A 20,138-nucleotide genomic window follows, 5' to 3' on the forward strand; every position below is an offset into this window, starting at 1 on the left:
GCCTACGCCAGAGCCACAGCAACACGGGATCCGAGCCGTGTCTGCAACCTATACCACAGTTCACGGCAACGCTGGTTTGTCAACCCACCGAGCAAGGCCAGGGATCGAACCCGCAACCTCATGGTTCCTAGTCGGATTCATTAACCACTGAGTCATGACGGGAACTCCAGTCCTCACATTTTTACATTGTGAGCATCTGTCCTCTCTGGGAATGATTCTGATATTTAAAGACATATATGGGAGTTCCTGTTGTGGCACAGCAGAAAGGAATCCCAACTGGGAACCATGAGGTTTCGGATTCAATCCCTAGCATCACTCAGTGGGTTAAGGATTCAGCGTTGCTGTGAGCTGGGGAGTAAGTCAGCAGCTATAGCTCCGATTAGACCCCTACCCTGGGAACCTCCGAATGCCGTGGGTGAGGCCCTAAAAAGCAAACAAATAAAAAAATAGACATATATGTTTTGGGATTCCTGTTGTGGCTCAGCGGTAACAACTAGTATTCATGAGGATGTGCCCTCCAGCCCTGGCCCTGCTCAGTGGATTAAGAGTCCAGCATTGCTGTGGCTGTGACTGGCAGTTGCAGCTCCGATTTGACCTGTAGCCTGGGAACTTCCATATGCTGCTGGTGCGTCCCTAAAAAGACGACAAAAAAAAAAAAAAAGATACAATGTCTCACAGAGCAGGAAATGTCCCAGACATAGCAAGAGAATCCACATCCTGGGGGACCAAAAAAGAAAACATTAAAATAGAAAAAAAGGGAGTTCCCATGATGGCTTAGCGGAAACGAATCTGACAAGTGTCCATGAGGATGCAGGTTCGATTCCTGGCCTTGCTCAGTGGGTTAAGGATCCAGTGTTGCCATGAGCTGTGGGGTAGGTCACAGACACGGCTTGGGTTTGGCATTGCTGTGGCTCTGGGGTAGGCCAGTGGCTATGGCTCCAACTTGACCCCTTGCCTGGGAACCTCTATATGCCGCGGGTGTGGTCCTAAAAAGAAGACAGAAAAAAAAAAAAAAGAAAGAAAAAGAAAAGAAAGAAAGAAAGGAGTTCTCAATGTGGCAAAATGGAATCCACGGCTTCTCTGAGGCGCCAGGACGTTAGATCCCCACTGGGCACAGTCAGTTATAGGATCCTGCATTGATGCAACTGCCGCTTGGATCTGATTCCTGGTCCCGGAACTCCACATGCTGTGCGGCGCCCAAAAAGGAAAAAAAGAAAAGAAAAAGCAAGACATACCCACTACAAGGGTTTATCTCTTACGGAGGTTTTAGGATGTGGGTTCAAACCCCGGCTTTGCGGCTAGCCAACTTGGATACTTTGATCAAGTCACTGTAATGTTCAGACCTGAGGTCACAAGGTGTGTCTGCCCATCTTACAAGGTTACCCTGAGGCTTAAATGAGGTAACAAATGTAATGTACCCACAAGGTAGACTCTGAACAGTTCATGTTACTCCAGCCCGTACAGCTCTCCTTCCTCAGAACTCTGCACCAGAGCGTTCCATCTACTGTTGGCCAGCCTCCAGGCAGGTCCACCGTACGTATTCAGAGACTAGAGAACAAGGAAGGCGTCCAGGGGAGGTACCATTTCCAACATCCCAGTCTGCAAGCGTTCACTCAGCTCCGCCCCAAGGTGGGACCCGGGGATACTTCCAGCCCTCCAAACAGCTACACGCTGGTGTATAAGAAGAGGCTGGTTATAAATCCCCTACTGGCTAAACCCCTGAGGGCTTCTAGGGGTCCCCGCCCCAAGTCCCCTTCTAGAACCCTTCCTTCCGGAAGGCGTTTAGCTGGGTCCGGGTCCATTTGCCGCCTGACCGCGAGCTTCCCGAGCGCAGGACACGTCTGCTGCCCCTGGGATACTGAGATTAGCCCCCGGCTAACCCAGAGCCGGAGGCAGGAAGGGTTACTGAGTCCTCGGCTGCCGGCTAAAGAGCAGGAACTCGTCTCCTCCCTACAGCCCCGGCCCTATAATTGCTGTCACGGCTCGATTGGGAGCAGAGCGGGCCCAGCTTTTGAGGAACGCGACCTCAGCTTTTGCACGCAGCAGGCGCTCGATCAACACTGTAAACTTCAAACTAGCAGTCGAGCTCAGGCCGCCGCCCAGGGTGGTTTGCCGGCTCTTTCGCGGGTCCCGCAAGCTCCAGACGCGGAAAACCCGCCGCCCCAGCCGCCCGCTGGGGAACCGCCACCCCTTCCCAACCTTGAGCACCGCCCCCTCGGCCCGGGACCAGGCAAGTCGCCCCTAGCAACAGCAGCCGGGCCGGCTTCCTTGGGCCGCGACGATTGGCTGAACTCCGGGAGGCGGCGGTGCCGTCACTTCCGGCATCCGGAGGCCGCAAAGGAAGCCGAGGGCGGCCATCTTGGGTCCGTGAGGCTCCAAGGTGCCGGGAGCGGCGGCGTCGGCGGCCAGCGGGCGGAGGCTGAGGCTGAGGCTGAGGCTGAAGCTGAAAGCGAGCCGAAGGGAGAAGAGCCGTCCGGCGCAGGCGCCGCCTCCGCAGCCCCCTCCATGGTCGGCGCCCGCACTCTGCGGCGACCTGTCTTGCACTCCGCCTCCCTCACAGCCTCCTCTTCGTCTTCAGGGGCCGTCGGCGGCGCTGCGTGGAGGCTCCGGCGCTGAAATTCGCCGCGCGACGGGCGGGGGCGGAGGAGGAGGAGGCGAGGGGCTCCGGGCTCGCGGGGCGCCCTGAGGCGCGGGGACGCCGCCGGGCCGACCCGCCGCCCGCTGCCGCCGGCCCAGCCCCGCCACTGCCGCCCGCGGGGCTGCTCGGCGCGGCCGCCGGGGCCGGGGGAGCATGAGCCCCGCGACCCGCCGGGGGACGGCCCGGGCCCGGCCCGGGATCTAGACGGCCGTGGGGGAGGGGAGCCGCCCTCCCGCCGCGCCTGCGGAGCCGCCGGGCGCTCGACGCCGCGGTCGCGGGCCCCCGAGGGCCGCGCTGTTTGTTTCAGCCTCGCGTCGTGCAGAAGTGAAGGGAAGTAAAATGTCCACTAGGACCCCGTTGCCAACGGTGAATGAACGAGACACTGAGAACGTGAGTAGCCGCGTCGACTTCCCGGGTCGGGGGCGCCCCCCGTCCGGGCCGCTCGGGGACTAGCGGGCAGGCGTGGGCACCGGGAGGCGGCCGGGCGGACCGTTTCCTGAGCGGGCAGCGCTCCCGCCGCTCGCGTGCGGCCGGGGAAGCGCGTCCGCGATGACGCCGGGTCTGGTTCGGTCCCGAAGCCGGGTCTGGTTGCGGCGTTACCAGTCGGTGCCCGGAGAGGCTGGGTTGCCGCGCAGTGGGTCCTCCGAGTGCGGCCGGCTCTGCCGTGTGTAGGGCATCTTCTGGCTGAACTCCTCCTTTAAACTAGGCAGACTGTCAGGGTGAAAAGTCCGTGGCGTTGATGAAAAGTAATTGATTGCATCAGGTGGACCGTCCTTTCTGCCTCGTTCTTTAAATTGCCTGGGACTGAGTTTAGTGAGAGTCACTAAAACGAAGGGCCCAGTGCGGGATCTTTTCGGACTCCTTAGATAGCACTGCAGAGCTAGTCAGAGGTTCTTGGAGAGAGCTTAAACTTTATTAAAGAGGAGCCTCATTTCCGTACGACTCTGTTTTGAAGGAGCTGGTTAAGTACACTTTTGAAAGGAAGCGGTGTAGTAAAGCTGCCCTGCCACGCGCTGCCTAGCCCAGGGCCACCCACTCTGGGCTTAGCCTTCCCCCTGCCTGGAGAGAGGGTGGCTTAGAGAAGTTCTTGGGTCCCTTCTGGCACTCACATTCTGTGATTCTGTAAAAGGAACCTTCGATTTTGTTCATATAAACTTTGCAGAAAGGCCAGGAACAGCAGTTGAGAGAACGACAAAACGACGTTTCTCCAGTAGGAGAAATTCTGCTGGAGAAACGTTGACTCTGTCCAAGTGCCTTCTGAACAGTTCTCTAGGTTCAGAAGTGATCCAGTCTGGCTGTGGGTTACCTTCTGTTAAAAACAGACATTTAGAAATTAACTTGTAAAGAAACTTCACTGTACTTTTATTATAAATGTTATGAGATAATTCCTGGCAAGAACATGCTATCACTTAGGAAAAACTTCCTTGCTCTGCCTGTTTTCATGCTTTCAGTAACATCCTGAGACATTGTGGCCTAATGGTATCAAATGCCTTCATTTTAATCTTCAAAATGCCACTTGTTTGCTGGATAGCTATCAGGTGATTTAATCTGTTTATACCTTGGTCTAAAGCATCCGTGTAGTATATTAGGGTATGGTATTTAATGCTCTTTAACCTGACAGATTAGAAAATTACATAAAGAGTAATCAAAAATCTGTACCAGGTGAATGGAAGTTATTATTGTTTGTTTTTTATTTTTTTGTCTATGCCCGTGGTATGTGGAAGTTCATGGGCCAAGGATTGAACTTACACTACAGCAGTGAGACAAGCCACTGCAGTGACAATATCAGATCCTTAACCCGCTGCACCACGAAAGAACTCCCTGAACTCATTTACATATAGACCTTTTGAGGAACCTTATTCTAACTTCATCATTTTCCTGTTCCCTGACTATCCTGTAGGGTGGAGCAAGCAAAAAAGTGGATTGGTTAACTTTGATCACAGTCTTTTTTTTTTTTCTTCTTCTTTTGTCTTTTTAGGGCCACACCCAAGCCATATGGAGGTTTCCAGGCTAGGGGTCTAATCAGAACTGCAGCTGCCGGCCTACAGCACAGCTCACGCCAATGCCGCCAGATCCTTAACCCACTGAGAAAGGCCAGGGATCGAACCTGCAACCTCCTAGTTCCTAGTCGGATTCGTTAACCACTGCGCCACGACGGGAACTCCCTGATGTAATCTTTTTGTGTGCCATTAGGAATTAACTCACTTTAAAAACAATGTAGTGTATGGAGCATGCCTTTTTCTCATGGAATGTATTTAAAATTGAATTTTTGACAGTGCTAAATAGAAAATTATACCACATCATTGCATTAATTCACCATGCCTTGTTCCTTTTGTTCCTTTTTTTTTTTTTTTGGCTGCACCTGCGGCATGCAAGAGTTTCTGGGCCAGAGATTGAACCTGCGTCACAGCAGTGGGTGGCCTGAGCTACTGCAGTGACAACACCAGATCCATAACCTGATGCACCACCAGGGAACTCCACCCTGTTCCTTTTTAACTCTGGTATTGCCATGTTCTGGACATGCAGTTGTGTGCCTTTCACAGTGTGGTGCCCCTGTGTCAGTGTTATACATCTGGCACATACCCTACTTACCTACCATTGCCGAATTGCTAAGTATTAGACTTCCTGCCAGTTGAGTGATGAGGGTACGAGGATGAATTGGAGTTCTCGATCTATTGGGCAGTTTTCTTGTTAAAGTCAGGTTGATTGAGATAGAATGTTTACTCTTTTTAAGTGTACAGTTTGGTGAGTTTTGACAAATATTTAGTCATGTAATATCACAGTCAAGTTAGAGAAGGATTCTATTGCCCAAAAAGGTCTCTTGTGGCTCTGTACAGTCAGTCCCCTTTCCCTTCCCCTGGCCCCTGGCAACCGCTAATCTGTTATCTGTCCCTAGAGTTTTATCTTGTCTAGAACATTATTTAAATGGAGTCAGAGTTGGAGTTCCCATCATGGCTCAGTGGAATTGAATCTGACCGGCATCCATGAGGATGCAGTTTCGATCCCTGGCCTTGCTCAGTGGGTTAACGATCCGGCGTTGCCGTGAGCTGTGGTGTAGGCCGAAGACGCAGCTGGAATCCTGAGTTGCTGTGGTTGTGGTGTAGGCCGGCAGCTGTAGCTCCGATTAGACCCCTAGCCTGGGAACCTCTATATGCTGTGGGTGCAGCCCTAAAAAGACCAAAAATAGATGGATGGAGTCAAAGTTGGGAGTTCCCCTTGTGGCTCAGCAGTAACGAGTCTGACAAGTATCCATCAGGACGCGAGTTTGATCCCTGGCCTTGCTTAGTGCGTTAGGGATCCGGTGTTGTTGTGAGCTGTGGTATAGGTCACAGATGCAGCTCAGATCTGGCATTGCTGTAACTGTGGCATAGGCCAGCAGCTGTAGCTCGGAATTGACCCCTAGCTTGGGAACTTCCATACGTCTCAGGTTCGGCCCTAAAATGCAAAAAAAAAAAAAGGAGTCAAAGAGCATATAATCTTGGGTCTAACATCCTTTACTTGGCATAATACTTTTGAGATTTATTCAGGTTTGTGTGTTTATCATTCCTTTTTATTGCTGAGTGGTGAGGAACTCATTGTTAGGGTGAACCACAATTTTTTAATTCGTTCACCAGTTGAGCATTTTGGCTGATATGATGAACAGCTTTGTCTTTATATTTTGTAAAAAGACTCCATTTTGCTTAGCCTAGGAATCTTTTTTTTTATGATTTTTATTTTTTCAATTATAGTTGATTTAGTGTTCTGTCTAGCCTAGGAATCTTATATAAATTTTAAGTAATTATATGTAATTGTGCTAAGATTTTGCCTATACATCAAGAATAATAAAAGGCAGATAATTTATAGGAAGAACAATATCTACATCTTGGTACACTACTCTATTTTAAAATTCAAAAGGAGGAGTTCCCTGGCAGCTCATCAGGTTAGGGATCTGGCATTGTCACTGCTGTGGAGTGGGTTCAATCCCTGGCCCAGGGAACTTCATATGCTGAGAGTGCAGCAAAAAAAAAAAAAAACAAAAAAAAACAACCAACCAAACAAAAAACTTTAAAAGGACTAGACATATGTTCTTACCTAATGAGAATGTTGACACTCAGGTGACAGGAGCTGTTTGTGACTTACTGCTATTTAGCAGCATCACCTCTACTAGGCCTTGGATCTCCATCTCATTTCTTTTTGCTTTTTTGTGTATCACACTGTTTCTGAAAAGCTTGTGTACTGGAGTTCCTGTCATGGCTCAGAAAGTTAAGAACCTGACTGGTATCTGTGAGGATTCAGGTTTGATCCCTGGCCTCGATCAGCGGGTTAAGGATCTGGTATTGCAGCAAGTTGCGGTGTAGGTCACAGATGTGGCTTGGATCTGGTGTTGCTGTGGCTGTTGACTCCTAGCCTGAGAACTTCCGTGTGCCACAGGTGTGGCCCTGAAAAAAAAAAAAAAAAAAAACTTATGTACTGATTATTCAACTAGGGAGATGTAGTTGTACCATTACACAGAGTGTGATTAAAATAAGACTTAAAGGTATTTTGTTATGAAAAATTTCAAACAAATTAGAGAGAATTTAGTAAGTATTTATCAATGGTTCTCAGCTGAGGACGGTTTCGCTGTTCCCTCCCTCCCCCTCGTGGACATTTGACAATGTCTATAGACATTTTTGGGAGTTCTCGTCCTGGTGTAGCAGAAACGAATCCAACTAGGTAGGTTGCAGACGCGGCTTGGATCTGGCGTGGCTGTGGCTAGGCCGGCTACATCTCAGATTAGACCGCTAGCCTCTGTATGCCGTGAGTGATGCACTAAAAATACAAAATATATATATATACACACACACATGCATACACATACATACACACACATATATAGACATTTTTGGTTGTCACACCTGAAAAGGGTTGCTACTGACCAGGAAGGCAGCTAAACATTTTACAGTACATAGGACAGCAGCCCTGTCCCCTCAACGAAGAAATGTTTAGCCCACAATGTCAATAATGGCAGGATTGGAAAACCCTGGTGTAGAGTTACCCCCCAAAAGGTACTCAACAGCTCAGTGATCAGTCTTATTTTATTCTCTCTCTAAGAAGCAAGTTCAATAGATCACATCACTTCATCTCTAAACTTTTAGAAGAGATAAAGCTTCTTTTAAAAATGTAATCATAATCCTAATCCCTTTATCATAATTTTTTTTTCTTTTTACAGCCAAACCTGTGGCATATGGAAGTTCCTAGGCCAGGGATTGAATTGGAACTACAGCTGAGGCCTGTGCCACAGCCATAGCAACACCAGATCTTCATCTATGACCTATGCCACAGCTTGTAGCAACACCAGATCCTTTACCCACTGAGCCAGGCCAGGGATCGAATGTGCATCCTCACAGAGACAACGTAAGGTTCCTAACCTGCTGAGCCATAATGGGAACTCCCTTTATTATAATTTTTTTTTGCTTTTTAGGGCTGCGTCTGTGGCATATGAAAGTTCCCAAGCAGGGGTTGGACACCCACATGGGCTCTGAGCCACGTCTGCGACCTACACGGCTTACAGCAACACTGGATCCTTAACCCACTACAAAAGGCCTAGGATCAAATCCACATCCTCGTGAATACTAGTTGGGTTCGTAACCCGCTGAGCCACAGTGGGAACTCCCATCATAATTTTTTTAATATCAAATATTCAGTTGGGGAGTTCCTTTCGTGGCTCAGTGGTTAATGAACCCGACTAGTATCTATGAGGATGCGGGTTCGGTCCCTGGCTTTGCTCAGTGGGTTAAGGATCCAGTGTTGCAATGAGCTGTGGTATAGGTCACAGACACAGATTGGAACTCGTGTGGCTGTGGCGTAGGCTGGCAGCTGCAGCTCTGATTCAACGCCTAGCCTGGGAACCTCCATATGCCACAGGTGCAGCCCTAAAAAGACCAAAAAAGGAAAAAAAAAATCCAGTTGGTGTTCAACTCCTCAGTTGTCTACTTTTTTAACACTTTGTTCAAATTAGACTCCATATTGGGTCCATGTATTATAGTTGGCTAATGTGTGAAACAAGGCTACTCTTTTCTTTCTTTCTTTCTTTTTAGGGCGTACCTTTGGCACATGGAGGTTTCCAGGCTAGGGGTTGACTTGGAGCTGCAGCTGCTGGCCTACACCACAGCTACAGCAACAAGGGGGTCTGAGCCGTGTCTGCAACCTACATCACAGCTCAAGGCAATGCTGGATCCTTAACCCATTGGGTGAAGCCAGGGATTGAACCTGCATCCTTATGGATGCTAGTCGAATTTGTTTTTACTGAGCCACAATGGGCGCTCCTTAAATTTTTAAAAATAAATGAGGAGCAGAGTTCCTGTCATGGCTCAGCGGTTAGCTAAACTGACTGGCATCCATGGTGATGAGGGTTTGATCCCTGGCCTTGCTCAGTGGGTTGAGGATTTGGCGTTGCCATGAGCTATGGTGTAGGTCACAGACGTGGTTCGGATCCTGCGTTGCTGTGGCTGTGGTGTAGGCTGGTAGCTGCAGTTCTGACTTGACCCCTAGCCTGGAAGCCTCCATATGCCAGAGGTGCAGCCCCAAAAAGACAAAAAATAAAAAAGTAAAAAACGAGGAGGAGTAAACACATCTCTTCCTTGGGCATCTCCCAGCTTTAATGTCGTCCTCTGCAGGAATGTAAAGAATGCGCTTGGAGTCAGTTTGCAAGTAGTAATAAGGGGTTGTGTGCTGACCCATGTGTACCTGTTTGTACAGTGATTGAGAGGGCAGAAGTTGGCACTGGAAGAAAAGGACTTTTTTGGGGGAAATCCCAACTTTTTCTTCAAGTTAGAGTTCTTGGGCACTGCACTTTAGTCACCTGAGCTGCTCACCATAGTTAGTCTTATACAATCTTATATAGACTAGATGAGGCATTGTTTCTTTGGGTTACCTGGGATTTTTAGTGTTTGTTTATTTATGTGTTGTTGCTTTTTAGGGCTGCTCCCATTGCTTATGGAAATTCCCAGTCTAGGGGTCGAATCGCAGCTATGGCCACTGGCCTACTCCACAGCCACAGCAACGTGGGATCCGAGCCGCATCTGCGACGTACACCACACAGCTCACGCCACAGTGGGAACTCCATCTTTGGTGTTTATAAAGTTGAAGTTTGAACAAAGCTTGCGGTGGTTTGTTTGTAATTCTTGCTAATAGTTAGGCATTTGCTTTTGGATGGAGGTTAAATATTGTGGGGTTTGTATTATGGACATTTTAAGTGAAAAACTGCATTGGGAGAATTTAATATAAAGTGTGAGTAAGTGGAACTCAGAGGTTTTTAGTCCATAATTTTATATAACCCCATTCTTTTTGTCATCATTACCTTTATGACCTCATCGACTACTGTTACAGATTAGAATGAGAATCCTGGAGAGGAGCAGATCTAGAACCACTTCCTAACCTCAGCTTTCTGCCTTTAGCCTTACGTTCTTTGTCCAGAAGAATAATTTCAACTGGGCGAGCGCTTTTGTTGTTGAAGGCATTTGAGGTGTTTTTGGTGACTTTCTTTTCTCACACTGTCTCCACCTCTTTCCTTGTTTTCCTCTCTTGTGTACCCTTTCTTGTCCTAGGCCTTCCTTGATCCTCGTAGGCATATATTAGCTTTACAAGTGGACTAGACTAAAGGAACTTAGATTTTCTTTTCTTAAAAGGAGGTTGCCTTCTAGACACTAAAGATATTGAGTGATGAAGAACCTTCTACATACCATGGTAATGTATTTCTCATTTCTTTTCCATTTTTGTTAACTTAGGTCAGGTGCTTAACATTTATTTCCTGCTTACTGTATAGTTGTCCTTCTTATTGCTGTGGAACTAGCCGCTCCACCACTCAGTAGTGTAAAACAACTGTTTCCTTATACTTAGAGACTTTGTATGAGGAATTCACATGAGAATGGCCTGTTGCTGCTCCATTACGTCTGGGACTTCAGTTTGGGGGAATCAAGAAAGGCTGGGGGGTCTTGAATAGCTGGACTGGAATATCCACATCCTAGACTCGTTCTTCACTCATGTATCTGGCACCTTGGCAGATACTGTTGAAGTGCTGGGCTCAACTGGGACTCTTGGCCAGAGCCATTTATATGGGCCTCTCCTGCATGGAGGCCAGTGTGATCGGACTTTTGAGGTGGCTTGGTGTTTTGACAAACAAGACAGAAGCTGCCTGCCTTTTATGACCTAGCCTCTTAAGCCGTATAGTATCACTTCTGCCATTTACTCTTTTTTTTTGGCTTTGTCTGCACCCTGCAGAAGTTGCCAAGTCAGGGATCGAACCCGTACTGCCGGTATATCCAAAGCCACAGCAGTGACACCAGATCCTTAATCCAGTGAGCCGTGAGGGAACTCCCTGCCATTTATTCTTTTTTTGTTTGTTTGTTTTTGTTTTTTTTTGTCTTTTTCAGGGCCGCACCCGAGACATATGGAGGTTCCCAGGCTAGGGGTCTAATCGGAGCCGTAGCTGCTGACCTACCCCACAGCCACAGCAACACCAGATCTGAGCCGCATCTGCAACTTACACCACAGCTCACAGCAACGTCAGATCCTCGACCCACTGAGTGAGGCCAGGGATCGAACCCTCAACCTCATGGTTCCTAGTCAGATTCATTTCTGCTGTGCCACGACAGGAACTCCTTATTTGGGTTTATAATCTGACCTAACATTTTATTGTGTAACCTTGGACAAATTATTTAACTTCATGCCCTAGTCACCTCGTCTTTAAAATGGGATTGACGGTGGTAATGACCTGACAGGGTATTATAAGAATAAGCCCTTCCAGGAGTTTCCACTGTGGCTTAGGTTAAGGACCCGCTGTTGTCCCTGTGGGGATGTGGGTTTGATCCCTGGCCTCCAGTGAGATAAGGTCCAGGGTTGCTGTAAGCTGCAGTGTAGGTCCCAGATGTGGCAGGGATGCGGTGTTGCCCCAGCTGCACCTCTTTGTGATGAGGGTTCTATGAATGTGAGTTCCCTCTTGGGATAGTTTTTGTAGTATTATTCCCCAAACTGGATAATCTAAAGTCCTTGGTTTAATAGTCAAAGCTCTTGACCCATATTTCTTGCTTTGTGATTTCTCTTGACCTATAACTTAACTTTAGAGCCAGAGAGTTCTCCTTGGATGTTTATTTACTCAGCAGTTTCATACCTGCTGGCACAGGTCCTGTGCACTGAGGTGAGACAGTTCTTGCCCTCAGAGAGCTCATAGTCAAGTACTTTAGTGTGGGAATTAGCTAAGCAGGGGAGCATAAGACAGAGTGACAGCCTAGTCAGGAACATAAAAATAAGAAATTGCCAGCAATCTTGATGTCAGGGGACTAAAGCTGTCCCCCCCAGTGTTAGCAGTGCATGAAAGAGTTGTGAGAGATGAAACTGGCTAGACCTGTAGGTTAAGGGAGGCCTTTGGTCCGCCCTCCCCGCAACATCTTTTTAAGCTTTCCTTGTGCTGGTGCCTGGTTTGAAATTGTCTTCATCTCCTATTAGAACTCTGTTACTTGTCCTTCAGACTCTCTTCACCTCTAGACTCCTTTTTCATTCATCTCGCCCAGATGTGATCGGATCCTCTGAGTGCCTAGAGCTGCGTTGTCCAGCACAGTAGCTACGAGCCATGTGTGGCTACTGAGCACTTGAAATGTGGCTAATCCAAATTAAGATGTTCTGTGTGTATAAAACATATACTAGATTTCAAAGACAGTATGCAGAAAGAAATGTAAAATCTTACTTTTTTTTTTTCTGCACCTTTGGCATGTGGAAGTTCCCAGGCAAGGGGTTGAAACTGTGCCACAGCAATGACCCCAAGCCACTGTAGGGGCAATGCCAGATCCTTAACCTGCTGTGCCACAAGAGAACTCCCAAAATCTTACTCTTTTTCTATTATGTGTTGAAACATTGGGGAATATATTGGATTAAATATTAATAAAATTAGCCTATTTCTTTTTGTGTTTGTTTTTTATGTTATTACTAGAAAATTGAAAATTATATATGTAGCTCACAAAGCTGTCAGATGGTGCCTGGAGTATTCGCGCTCTGATTTTTCTTGGGGCAAGGATTGTCCCTTGTTTGAGTTACTGTTCCCTGTGTTAGCCTTTCAGGTAGATTATGGTGCCTTCAAGGATTGACACCATGCTTTTCTATTTCTTTTATTCTCTTGTAGTACCTGCTACTTAATAAGTGCTTAGCGTATAATTAACTGGTCAAAAGCTACGGAGTCAGTTTTCTATAGACACAGTTTATTTGTAACTTATTCTTTTGAGGATCAGGCAAGTAAACTTTTTGGTGTTTTTTGTTATTATGATAGTTCACCTGCTATACCAGTAATAAGTATTTTATTACAAGTGAAACCAATGTGACTGAACTTTTGGATATGAACAGTAATAGACCCCTTCCCTATTAACCATATTCTTGGAAATATTTTTATAAACTCAGCTGTAAAAACTAGTGTTATCAGGAGTTGTCTTTGTGGCTCAGTGGTTAACGAACCCAACATAGTGTCTATGAGGATGCTGGTTCAATCCCTGGCCTTGCTCAATGGGTTGAGGATGTGGCATTGCCGTGAGCTGTGGTGTAGGTCGCAGATGTGGCTTGGATCTGTTGCTACTAACTGCTGCATAGCACTGTGGTATGATTCTATCCCATTTTACCTGTCTCCTTACTGGGGCAGACATTCACAGTACCTCCAACTCCCTGCCCCCCCCCCCCCCGCCCCCCGCCCGGCGCAACAGTGACTGTACATAGCTCCTTGTGCTGGGGATGTGAGGCTGGGAGTGGACTTGCTGGATGACAGGAAATGTCAAATAGTGCCAGGTTGCTCTTCTGTATGGTTAAATCACTCCACACTCCCACCAGTAGTGCACAGGGATTTTTTAAATCTCTGGTTCCTGGAGTTCCCGTCGTGGCGCAGTGGTTAACGAATCCGACTAGGAACCATGAGGTTGCGGGTTTGGTCCCTGCCCTTGCTCAGTGGGTTAACGATCTGGCGTTGCCGTGAGCTGTGGGGTAGGTTGCAGACGCGGCTTGGATCCCGCGTTGCTGTGGCTCTGGTGTAGGCCGGTGGCTACAGCTCCGATTAGACCCCTAGCCTGGGAACCTCCATATGCCGCGGGAGCGGCCCAAGAAATAGCAGCAACAACAACAACAACAACAAAATAAAAAAAAAAATCTCTGGTTCCTACCACATTTAGAATTATCCAGCTTTCCTAATTTTCCTAATTTGAGAGCATTCTGTAAATTTCTGTTTTCCTCTTGTCCCTTTTTCTCTGTTGATCTGTAGATGTTCCTTGATTTTCTAGATATTAAATCTGATGTAGGTTTTAGTGCCTGTATCTACTATCATCTTTCTATAATGCCTTTGTTGGGAGTTCCTGTTGTGGCTCAGAGGAAACAAACCTGACTACTATCCATGAGGACCCAGGTTCAGTTCCTGGCCTTGCTCAGTGGGTTGGGGAGCCTGCATTGCTGTGAGCTGTGGTGTAGGTGGCAGATGTGGCTTGGATCTTGTGTTGCTGTGGCTATGGTGTAGGCTGGCAGCTGTAGCTCCTATTCAACCCCCAGCCTAGGAACTTCCTTATGCTGCAGCTGTGGCGCCCAAAAAAAAAGCAAAAAAAAAAATCGTAATGCCTATGTTGGATAGAAAGCCTTAATTCTGGTATAAATAACATAAACTTTTGCCTTGTGATTGTGCTTTTGAAGTTTTACTTAAATACCTGGGTCACAAGGATATTCACTTACATTTCATGTTAACCTTTTATCATCCAGCTTTCACATGTAAGTTTGTGTTTTTTGCTTTTTAGGGTCAAACCTGCAGCATATGGAGGTTCCCAGGCTAGGGGTCTAATCGGAGTTACAGCTGCTGACTTACACTACAGCCATGGCAACACCAGATCCAAGCTGAGTCTTCGCCCTGCACCACAGCTCATGGCAATGCTGAATCCTTAACCCACTGAATGAGGCCAGGGATCGAACCTGCAACCTCATGGTTTCTAGTTGGATTCGTTTCCTTTGCACCATGACAGGAACTCCACATGTAGGTTTTTTATCCCTCTATATTAAAAGGGAGACTGACCGCCTTTTGCAAATTGATTTAGAGAGGGATCTAGTTTTTTCTCTGTAGGCTGATACACCGAACCACTTTTCCCACTGCTCTCTACTCAGTAGTCCATCCTTTCCCCACTGGTTTGTAGGACTGCTTTTATTGTATCTTACATTATCATACATTCATGTCTCTCTCTCTTTTTTTTTTTAGGGCCGTACCCGCAACATACGGAGGTTCCCAGGCTAGGGGTCTAATCGGAACTACAGCTGCCAGCCTACCCCACAGCCACAGCAACGCCAGATCTGAGCCGTATCTGCGACCTGCACCACAGCTCATGGCAATGCCAGATCCTTAACCCACTGAGCGAGGCCAGGGATCAAACCCGAAACCTCATGGTTCCTCGTCGGATTTGCTTCCGCTGTGCCTCGACAGGAGCTCCCATGTTCATGTCTTTTAGCTTTGTATTTTTTTTATTTTGTCTTTTTGCTATTTCTTGGGCCGCTCCTGCGGCATATGGAGGTTCCCAGGCTAGGGGTCAAATCGGAGCTGTAGCCACCGGCCTACGCCAGAGCCACAGCAACGCGGGATCCGAGCCGCATCTGCAACCTACCCCACAGCTCACGGCAACGCCAGATCGTTAACCCACTGAGCAAGGGCAGGGACCGAACCCGCAACCTCATGGTTCCTAGTCGGATTCGTTAACCACTGCACCACGACGGGAACTCCTAGCTTTGTATTTTGATGCATTGGTCTGTTTTTCTGTTGTGCCAAAACCGCATAGGTTTTGTTTTCTTTAAAAATTTCTGTGGCTGTGTGGTATGTTGCACTCTGTCTATTTATCGACCTTTTTATTTTGAAATAATTTTAGACCAAGATAAAAATTGCAGAATTGGTACAGAGTCCATGTATACTTTTCACTCAGCTTCATTTCGTGTTAATACCTAGATAACTATGGTACATTTATGAAAACCAGAAAATTAACGTTGGTCTGATACTGTTAATGATGACTGCAGAACCTGTTTGAGTTTTCACAAGTTTTTCTTCAGGGTTCTTTTTTCAGCTCTCTGATCAGAGAACCCACAATTTAAGTTTGATTCTTTTTCAAAATTAGATTAAGTTAATATCTTTTTGGCAATGATACCACGGAAAAGATGCTGTGTTCTTCTCAGTGCATGCCTTTAGAGTGTGCAGTGATAGAGATGTGTGTTGTCATTGGTTTTAACCTTGATCGCTTTTTTGTGAGCTTTTTTTTAAGCTCCTTTTTTTTTTTGCTTTTTAGGGCCACACCCAAGACATTTGGAGATTCCCAGGCTAGGGGTCGAATCAGAGCTGTAGCTGCTGACCTACACCACAGCCACAGCAATGCAGGGTCCGAGCCACATCTAGGACCTGCACCACAGCTCACGGCAATGCCAGATCCTTAACCCAGAGTGAGGCCAGGGATCAAACCTGCGTCCTCATGGATGCTATTCACATTTGTTTCTGCTGAGCCACAACAGGAACTCCCATGTATACTTCAGAATAAGTTTAAAAATACTCATAAACTAGAGTTCCCATGTGGCTCATCGGGTTAAGGATCTGGTGTTGTCACTGCAGTGGCTCAGGTTGCTGCTGTGTGGTGAGTTCAATCCCTGGCCAGGCTACTTCTGCATGCCACAATTGCAACACCCCCCCAAAAATTATTCATAAACTACTGGCTGGAAAATTTTTTTTTTACTTTTTTTTTTTCAGGGCCTCACCTGCAGTATATGCAAGTTCCCAGGCTAGGGTTTGAATCAGAGCTACAGCTGCCAGCCTCCATCACAGCCACAGCAACGCTGGATCTGAGCTGCGTCTGTGACCTATACCACAGCTCAGGGCAACACCAGATCCATGACCCAGTGAGCGAGTCTAGGGATCGAACCCGTACCTTCATGGATACTAGTTGGATCTGTTTCTGCTGAGCCACAAGCATGAACTCTCTATTGGCTAGGAATTTTAATTGAGATCCCATTGAACTGAAAGATTAATTTGGATAGAATGTATATATTTATTCAAGAGCATGAAATTCCCCCCCCCCCCTTTTTTTTTAGGGCGGCACCTGTGGCTTATCAAGATTCTCAGGCTTGGGGTCGAATTGGAGCTGCATTTGCTGGCCTGTGCCACAGCCACAGCAATGCCAGATCCAAGCTGCATCTGTGACCTATACTACAGCTCATGGCAACACCAGGTCCTTAACCCACTGAGCGAGGCCAGGGATCAAACCTGTGTCCTCATGGATACTAGTCAGATATGTTTCCGCTGAGCCATGATGGGAACTTTGGGGACTCCCTTTTTTCCCCCCCTTTTAAGGCTGCACCTGCAGCATATGGAAGTTCTTGGGCTAGGGGTCAAATTGGAGTTGCAGCTGACAGTGGGGGATCTGAATTGCCTCTGTGACCTATGCGGCAGCTTGAGGCCATTAAGCATCCTTAATCCACTGAGCAAGGCCAGGGATCAAATCCGCATCCTTGTGGACTCTCTGTAGGGTTTTTAACTTGATGATCTACAACAGGAACTCTGGAATTCTCTTTTATTCAGAGTATTTTTTATGTCTTTTATTAAAAATTTTAAAGCTTTCTCCAGAGAGTGCTTATATAGTCTTGGTACTTAAGTTGCTTTTTACCTACTTTTTAGTTTTTGTTGCTATTATGAACAGTTATTTTTAGTGAAATTTTGTAGTAAGTTACTACTGTTGTAGAGAACTCTTTTATTTTTTTATATTTTAGGACTGCACTTATAGCATATAGAATTTGAGCTGTAGCTGCTGGCCTCTGCCACAGCCATAGCACCATGGGATCCAAGCTGCGTGCTCATTATACCCCATGGCTTGCGCCAGCTCGGATCCTTAACCTACTGTGAGGCCACGGATTGAACCCACATCTTCTTGGATACTAGTTGGGTTCTTAACCCACTGAGCTGCGATGGAAACTCTTAGAGAACTGCTTTTATAGGTTGATCTTGCAGCTTGCCATACTCTCGTGTTCCAGTGGTATTTCCAAGTCTTTTGGTTTATGGCTAGATCATATCATCTACAAATAATATTTTTCTCTCTTTCCTTGTGATTCTCATATTTTATAACTTTTTCTTTCCTTAAAAAGTATTAGCCATGACGTCCATTATTATGTTAAATAATGGTAGTGATAACAGGTAGCCTTGTCTTATTTTTTATCTTAAAAGAAATGATTCTAAAGTTTATTTTTATTTTTTGCTAAAGGTTTTAGTCCTGTGGTTTTTACCATATTAAGAAAGTTCCAGGAAGTTTCCTGATGGCACAGTGGGTTAAGGATCCAACATTGTTACTTTAGCAGCTTGGGTTGCTGCTGTTGGGCAGGTTTGGCCCCTGGCCCAGAAATTTCCACATGCCATGGGTATTGCCAAACAAAAACCAAACCAAAACAAAACCAAAAAAAAGAAAGTTCCATTATATTCCAATTTGCTAAGAGTTTTTAAAACCACAGATTATCCAATCTTTCTTTTTCCTTCAGTGAATGAAATAACTGCCCAGCTGCTTTCTTGTTTATTTTAAACTCAGTGAATTTTATTATATTTATAGTTTTACAACCATCATCACAACCCAGTTTTACAGCATTTCCATCCCAAACACCCAGCCCATCTCCCTCCCCACCTGTCCCATTTGGAAACCATAAGTTTTTCAAAGTCTGTGAGTCACTTTCTTTTCTGCAAATAAATTCATTGAATCCCTTTTTTAGATCCTACATGTAAGTGATAGCATATGACATTTGTATCTCACTGTCTAACTTCATTTAGCATGATAATCTATAGTTCCATCTATGTTACGGCAAATGCCTTATTTCATTCCTTTTTACTGTTGAGTAATATTTCACTATGTGTATGTACCGTATCTTTATCCACTCCTCTGTGGCTGGACATTTAGTTTGCTTCCATGTCTTGGCTATTGTATATAGTGCTACAGTGTACATTGGGATATATGTATCTTTTTGAGTCATGGTTTTCTCTGGATAGGTGCCCAGGAGTGAGATTGCTGAATCAAATGGTAGTTCTTATTTTTTTTCAAGAAATCTCCATACTGTTTTCCATAGTGGTTGTACCAATTTATATTCCAGCTTAACAGTGTAAGAGGGTTCCCTTTTCTCCACACTCTCTCCAGCATTTATTGTTTGTAGACTTTTTGATGGTAGCCATTCTGGATGGTATAAGGTGGTAACCTCATAGTAGTTTTGATTTGCATTTCTCTAATAATTAGCGATATTGAACATCTTTTCATGTGTTTTTTGGCCATCTCTGTATCTTCTTTGGAGGATTGTCTGTTTAGAGCTTCTGCCCATTTTTTATGGGGTGGTTTGTTTTTTGGTATTGAGCTGCAGGAGGTGTTTATGTTTTGGAGATTAATCCCTTGTCAGTCGCTTCATTTGCAAATATTTTCTTCCATTCTGTGGGTTTTCTTTTTGTTTTTAGGGTATCCTTTGCTGTGCAAGAACTTTTAAGTTTAATTAGGTCCCTTTTTTTTGTTTGTTTGTTTTCATTGTCATTATTCAGGGACACGGATCTGAGGAGATATTCTATGGTTTATGTCGGAGAGTGCTTGGCCTATGTTTTCCTCTGTGTTTTATAGTATCCAGTCTTATATTTAGTTCTTTACTCCTTTCTGCATTTATTTTTATGTATGGTGTTAGTGTGTTAATTTCATTCTTTTCCATGTAGTTGTTCAGTTTTCCCAGCACCACTTATTGAAGGGACTGTCTTTTCTCCATTGTATATTCTTTTTTTGTCTTTTGTCTTTTTAGGGCTGCACCCGAGACACATGGAGGTTCCTAGGCTAGGGGTCTAATTGGAGCTCTAGCTGCTGGCCTATGCCACAGCCACAGCAACGCTGAATCCTTAACCATGGAGCAAGGCCAGGGATTGAACCAGCAACCTCATGGTTCCTAGTTGGATTCGTTTCCACTGCACCACGGCGGGAACTCCTCCATTCCATTGTATATTCTTGCTGCCTCTGTTGTAGATTAGTTGGTCATAGGTGCATGGGTTTAACTCTGGGTTTTCTATCCTGTTCCACTGATCTGTATTTCTGGTTTTGGGCCAGTACCATACTGTTTTGATGGCTGTAGCTTAGTAGTATAGTCTGAAGTCAGGGAGACTGATCCTTTCAGTTCCATTTTTCTTTCTCAGGATGGCTTTGGCTATTCTGGGTCTTTCATGCCTCCAAGCAAACTTGAAAGTATTTTCTTCTAGGGAGTTCCCGTTGTGGCACAGCAGAAATGAATCTGACCAGTATCCATGAGGATGCAGGTTTGATCCCTGGCCTTGCTCAGTGGGTCAAGGGTCCGGCATTGCCGTGAGCTGTGGTATAAGTTGCAGACACGACTCAGATCCTGCATTGCTATGGCTGTGGTGTAGGCCGGCACCTGTAGCTCTGATTTTACCCCTAGCCTGGGAATTTTCATATGCTGAAAGTGCAGCCCTTAAAAGAAAAAAGAAAAAAAAAAT

The 20,138-nt window shown here is 46.1% G+C and overlaps 1 protein-coding gene across 11 annotated transcripts in view; it reads left to right on the top strand.

The window, feature by feature from the left end:
• The first annotated feature begins 2,360 nt into the window (after positions 1 to 2,360).
• Positions 2,361 to 20,138, top strand: part of MARK3 (microtubule affinity regulating kinase 3) — a 113,490-nt gene continuing 95,712 nt past the window's right edge. For 7 of the 11 annotated variants that reach the window (XR_007137189.1, XM_047797268.1, XM_047797269.1 and 4 more), the window contains exon 1: positions 2,832 to 3,028. Coding sequence is in view for 10 of the 11 variants with exons in the window: in XM_047797268.1 (XP_047653224.1) it covers positions 2,978 to 3,028 (51 nt within the window). In the remaining variant the exon portion in view is untranslated. Of the gene's footprint in view, positions 3,029 to 20,138 lie in introns of all 11 variants that reach the window. The other 4 variants (XM_047797265.1, XM_047797267.1, XM_047797272.1 and 1 more) reach the window with 1 other exon arrangement.

This window comes from Phacochoerus africanus, chromosome 9 (genome assembly GCF_016906955.1).
Source record: "Phacochoerus africanus isolate WHEZ1 chromosome 9, ROS_Pafr_v1, whole genome shotgun sequence".
NCBI classification, from domain to species: Eukaryota; Metazoa; Chordata; class Mammalia; order Artiodactyla; family Suidae; genus Phacochoerus; species Phacochoerus africanus.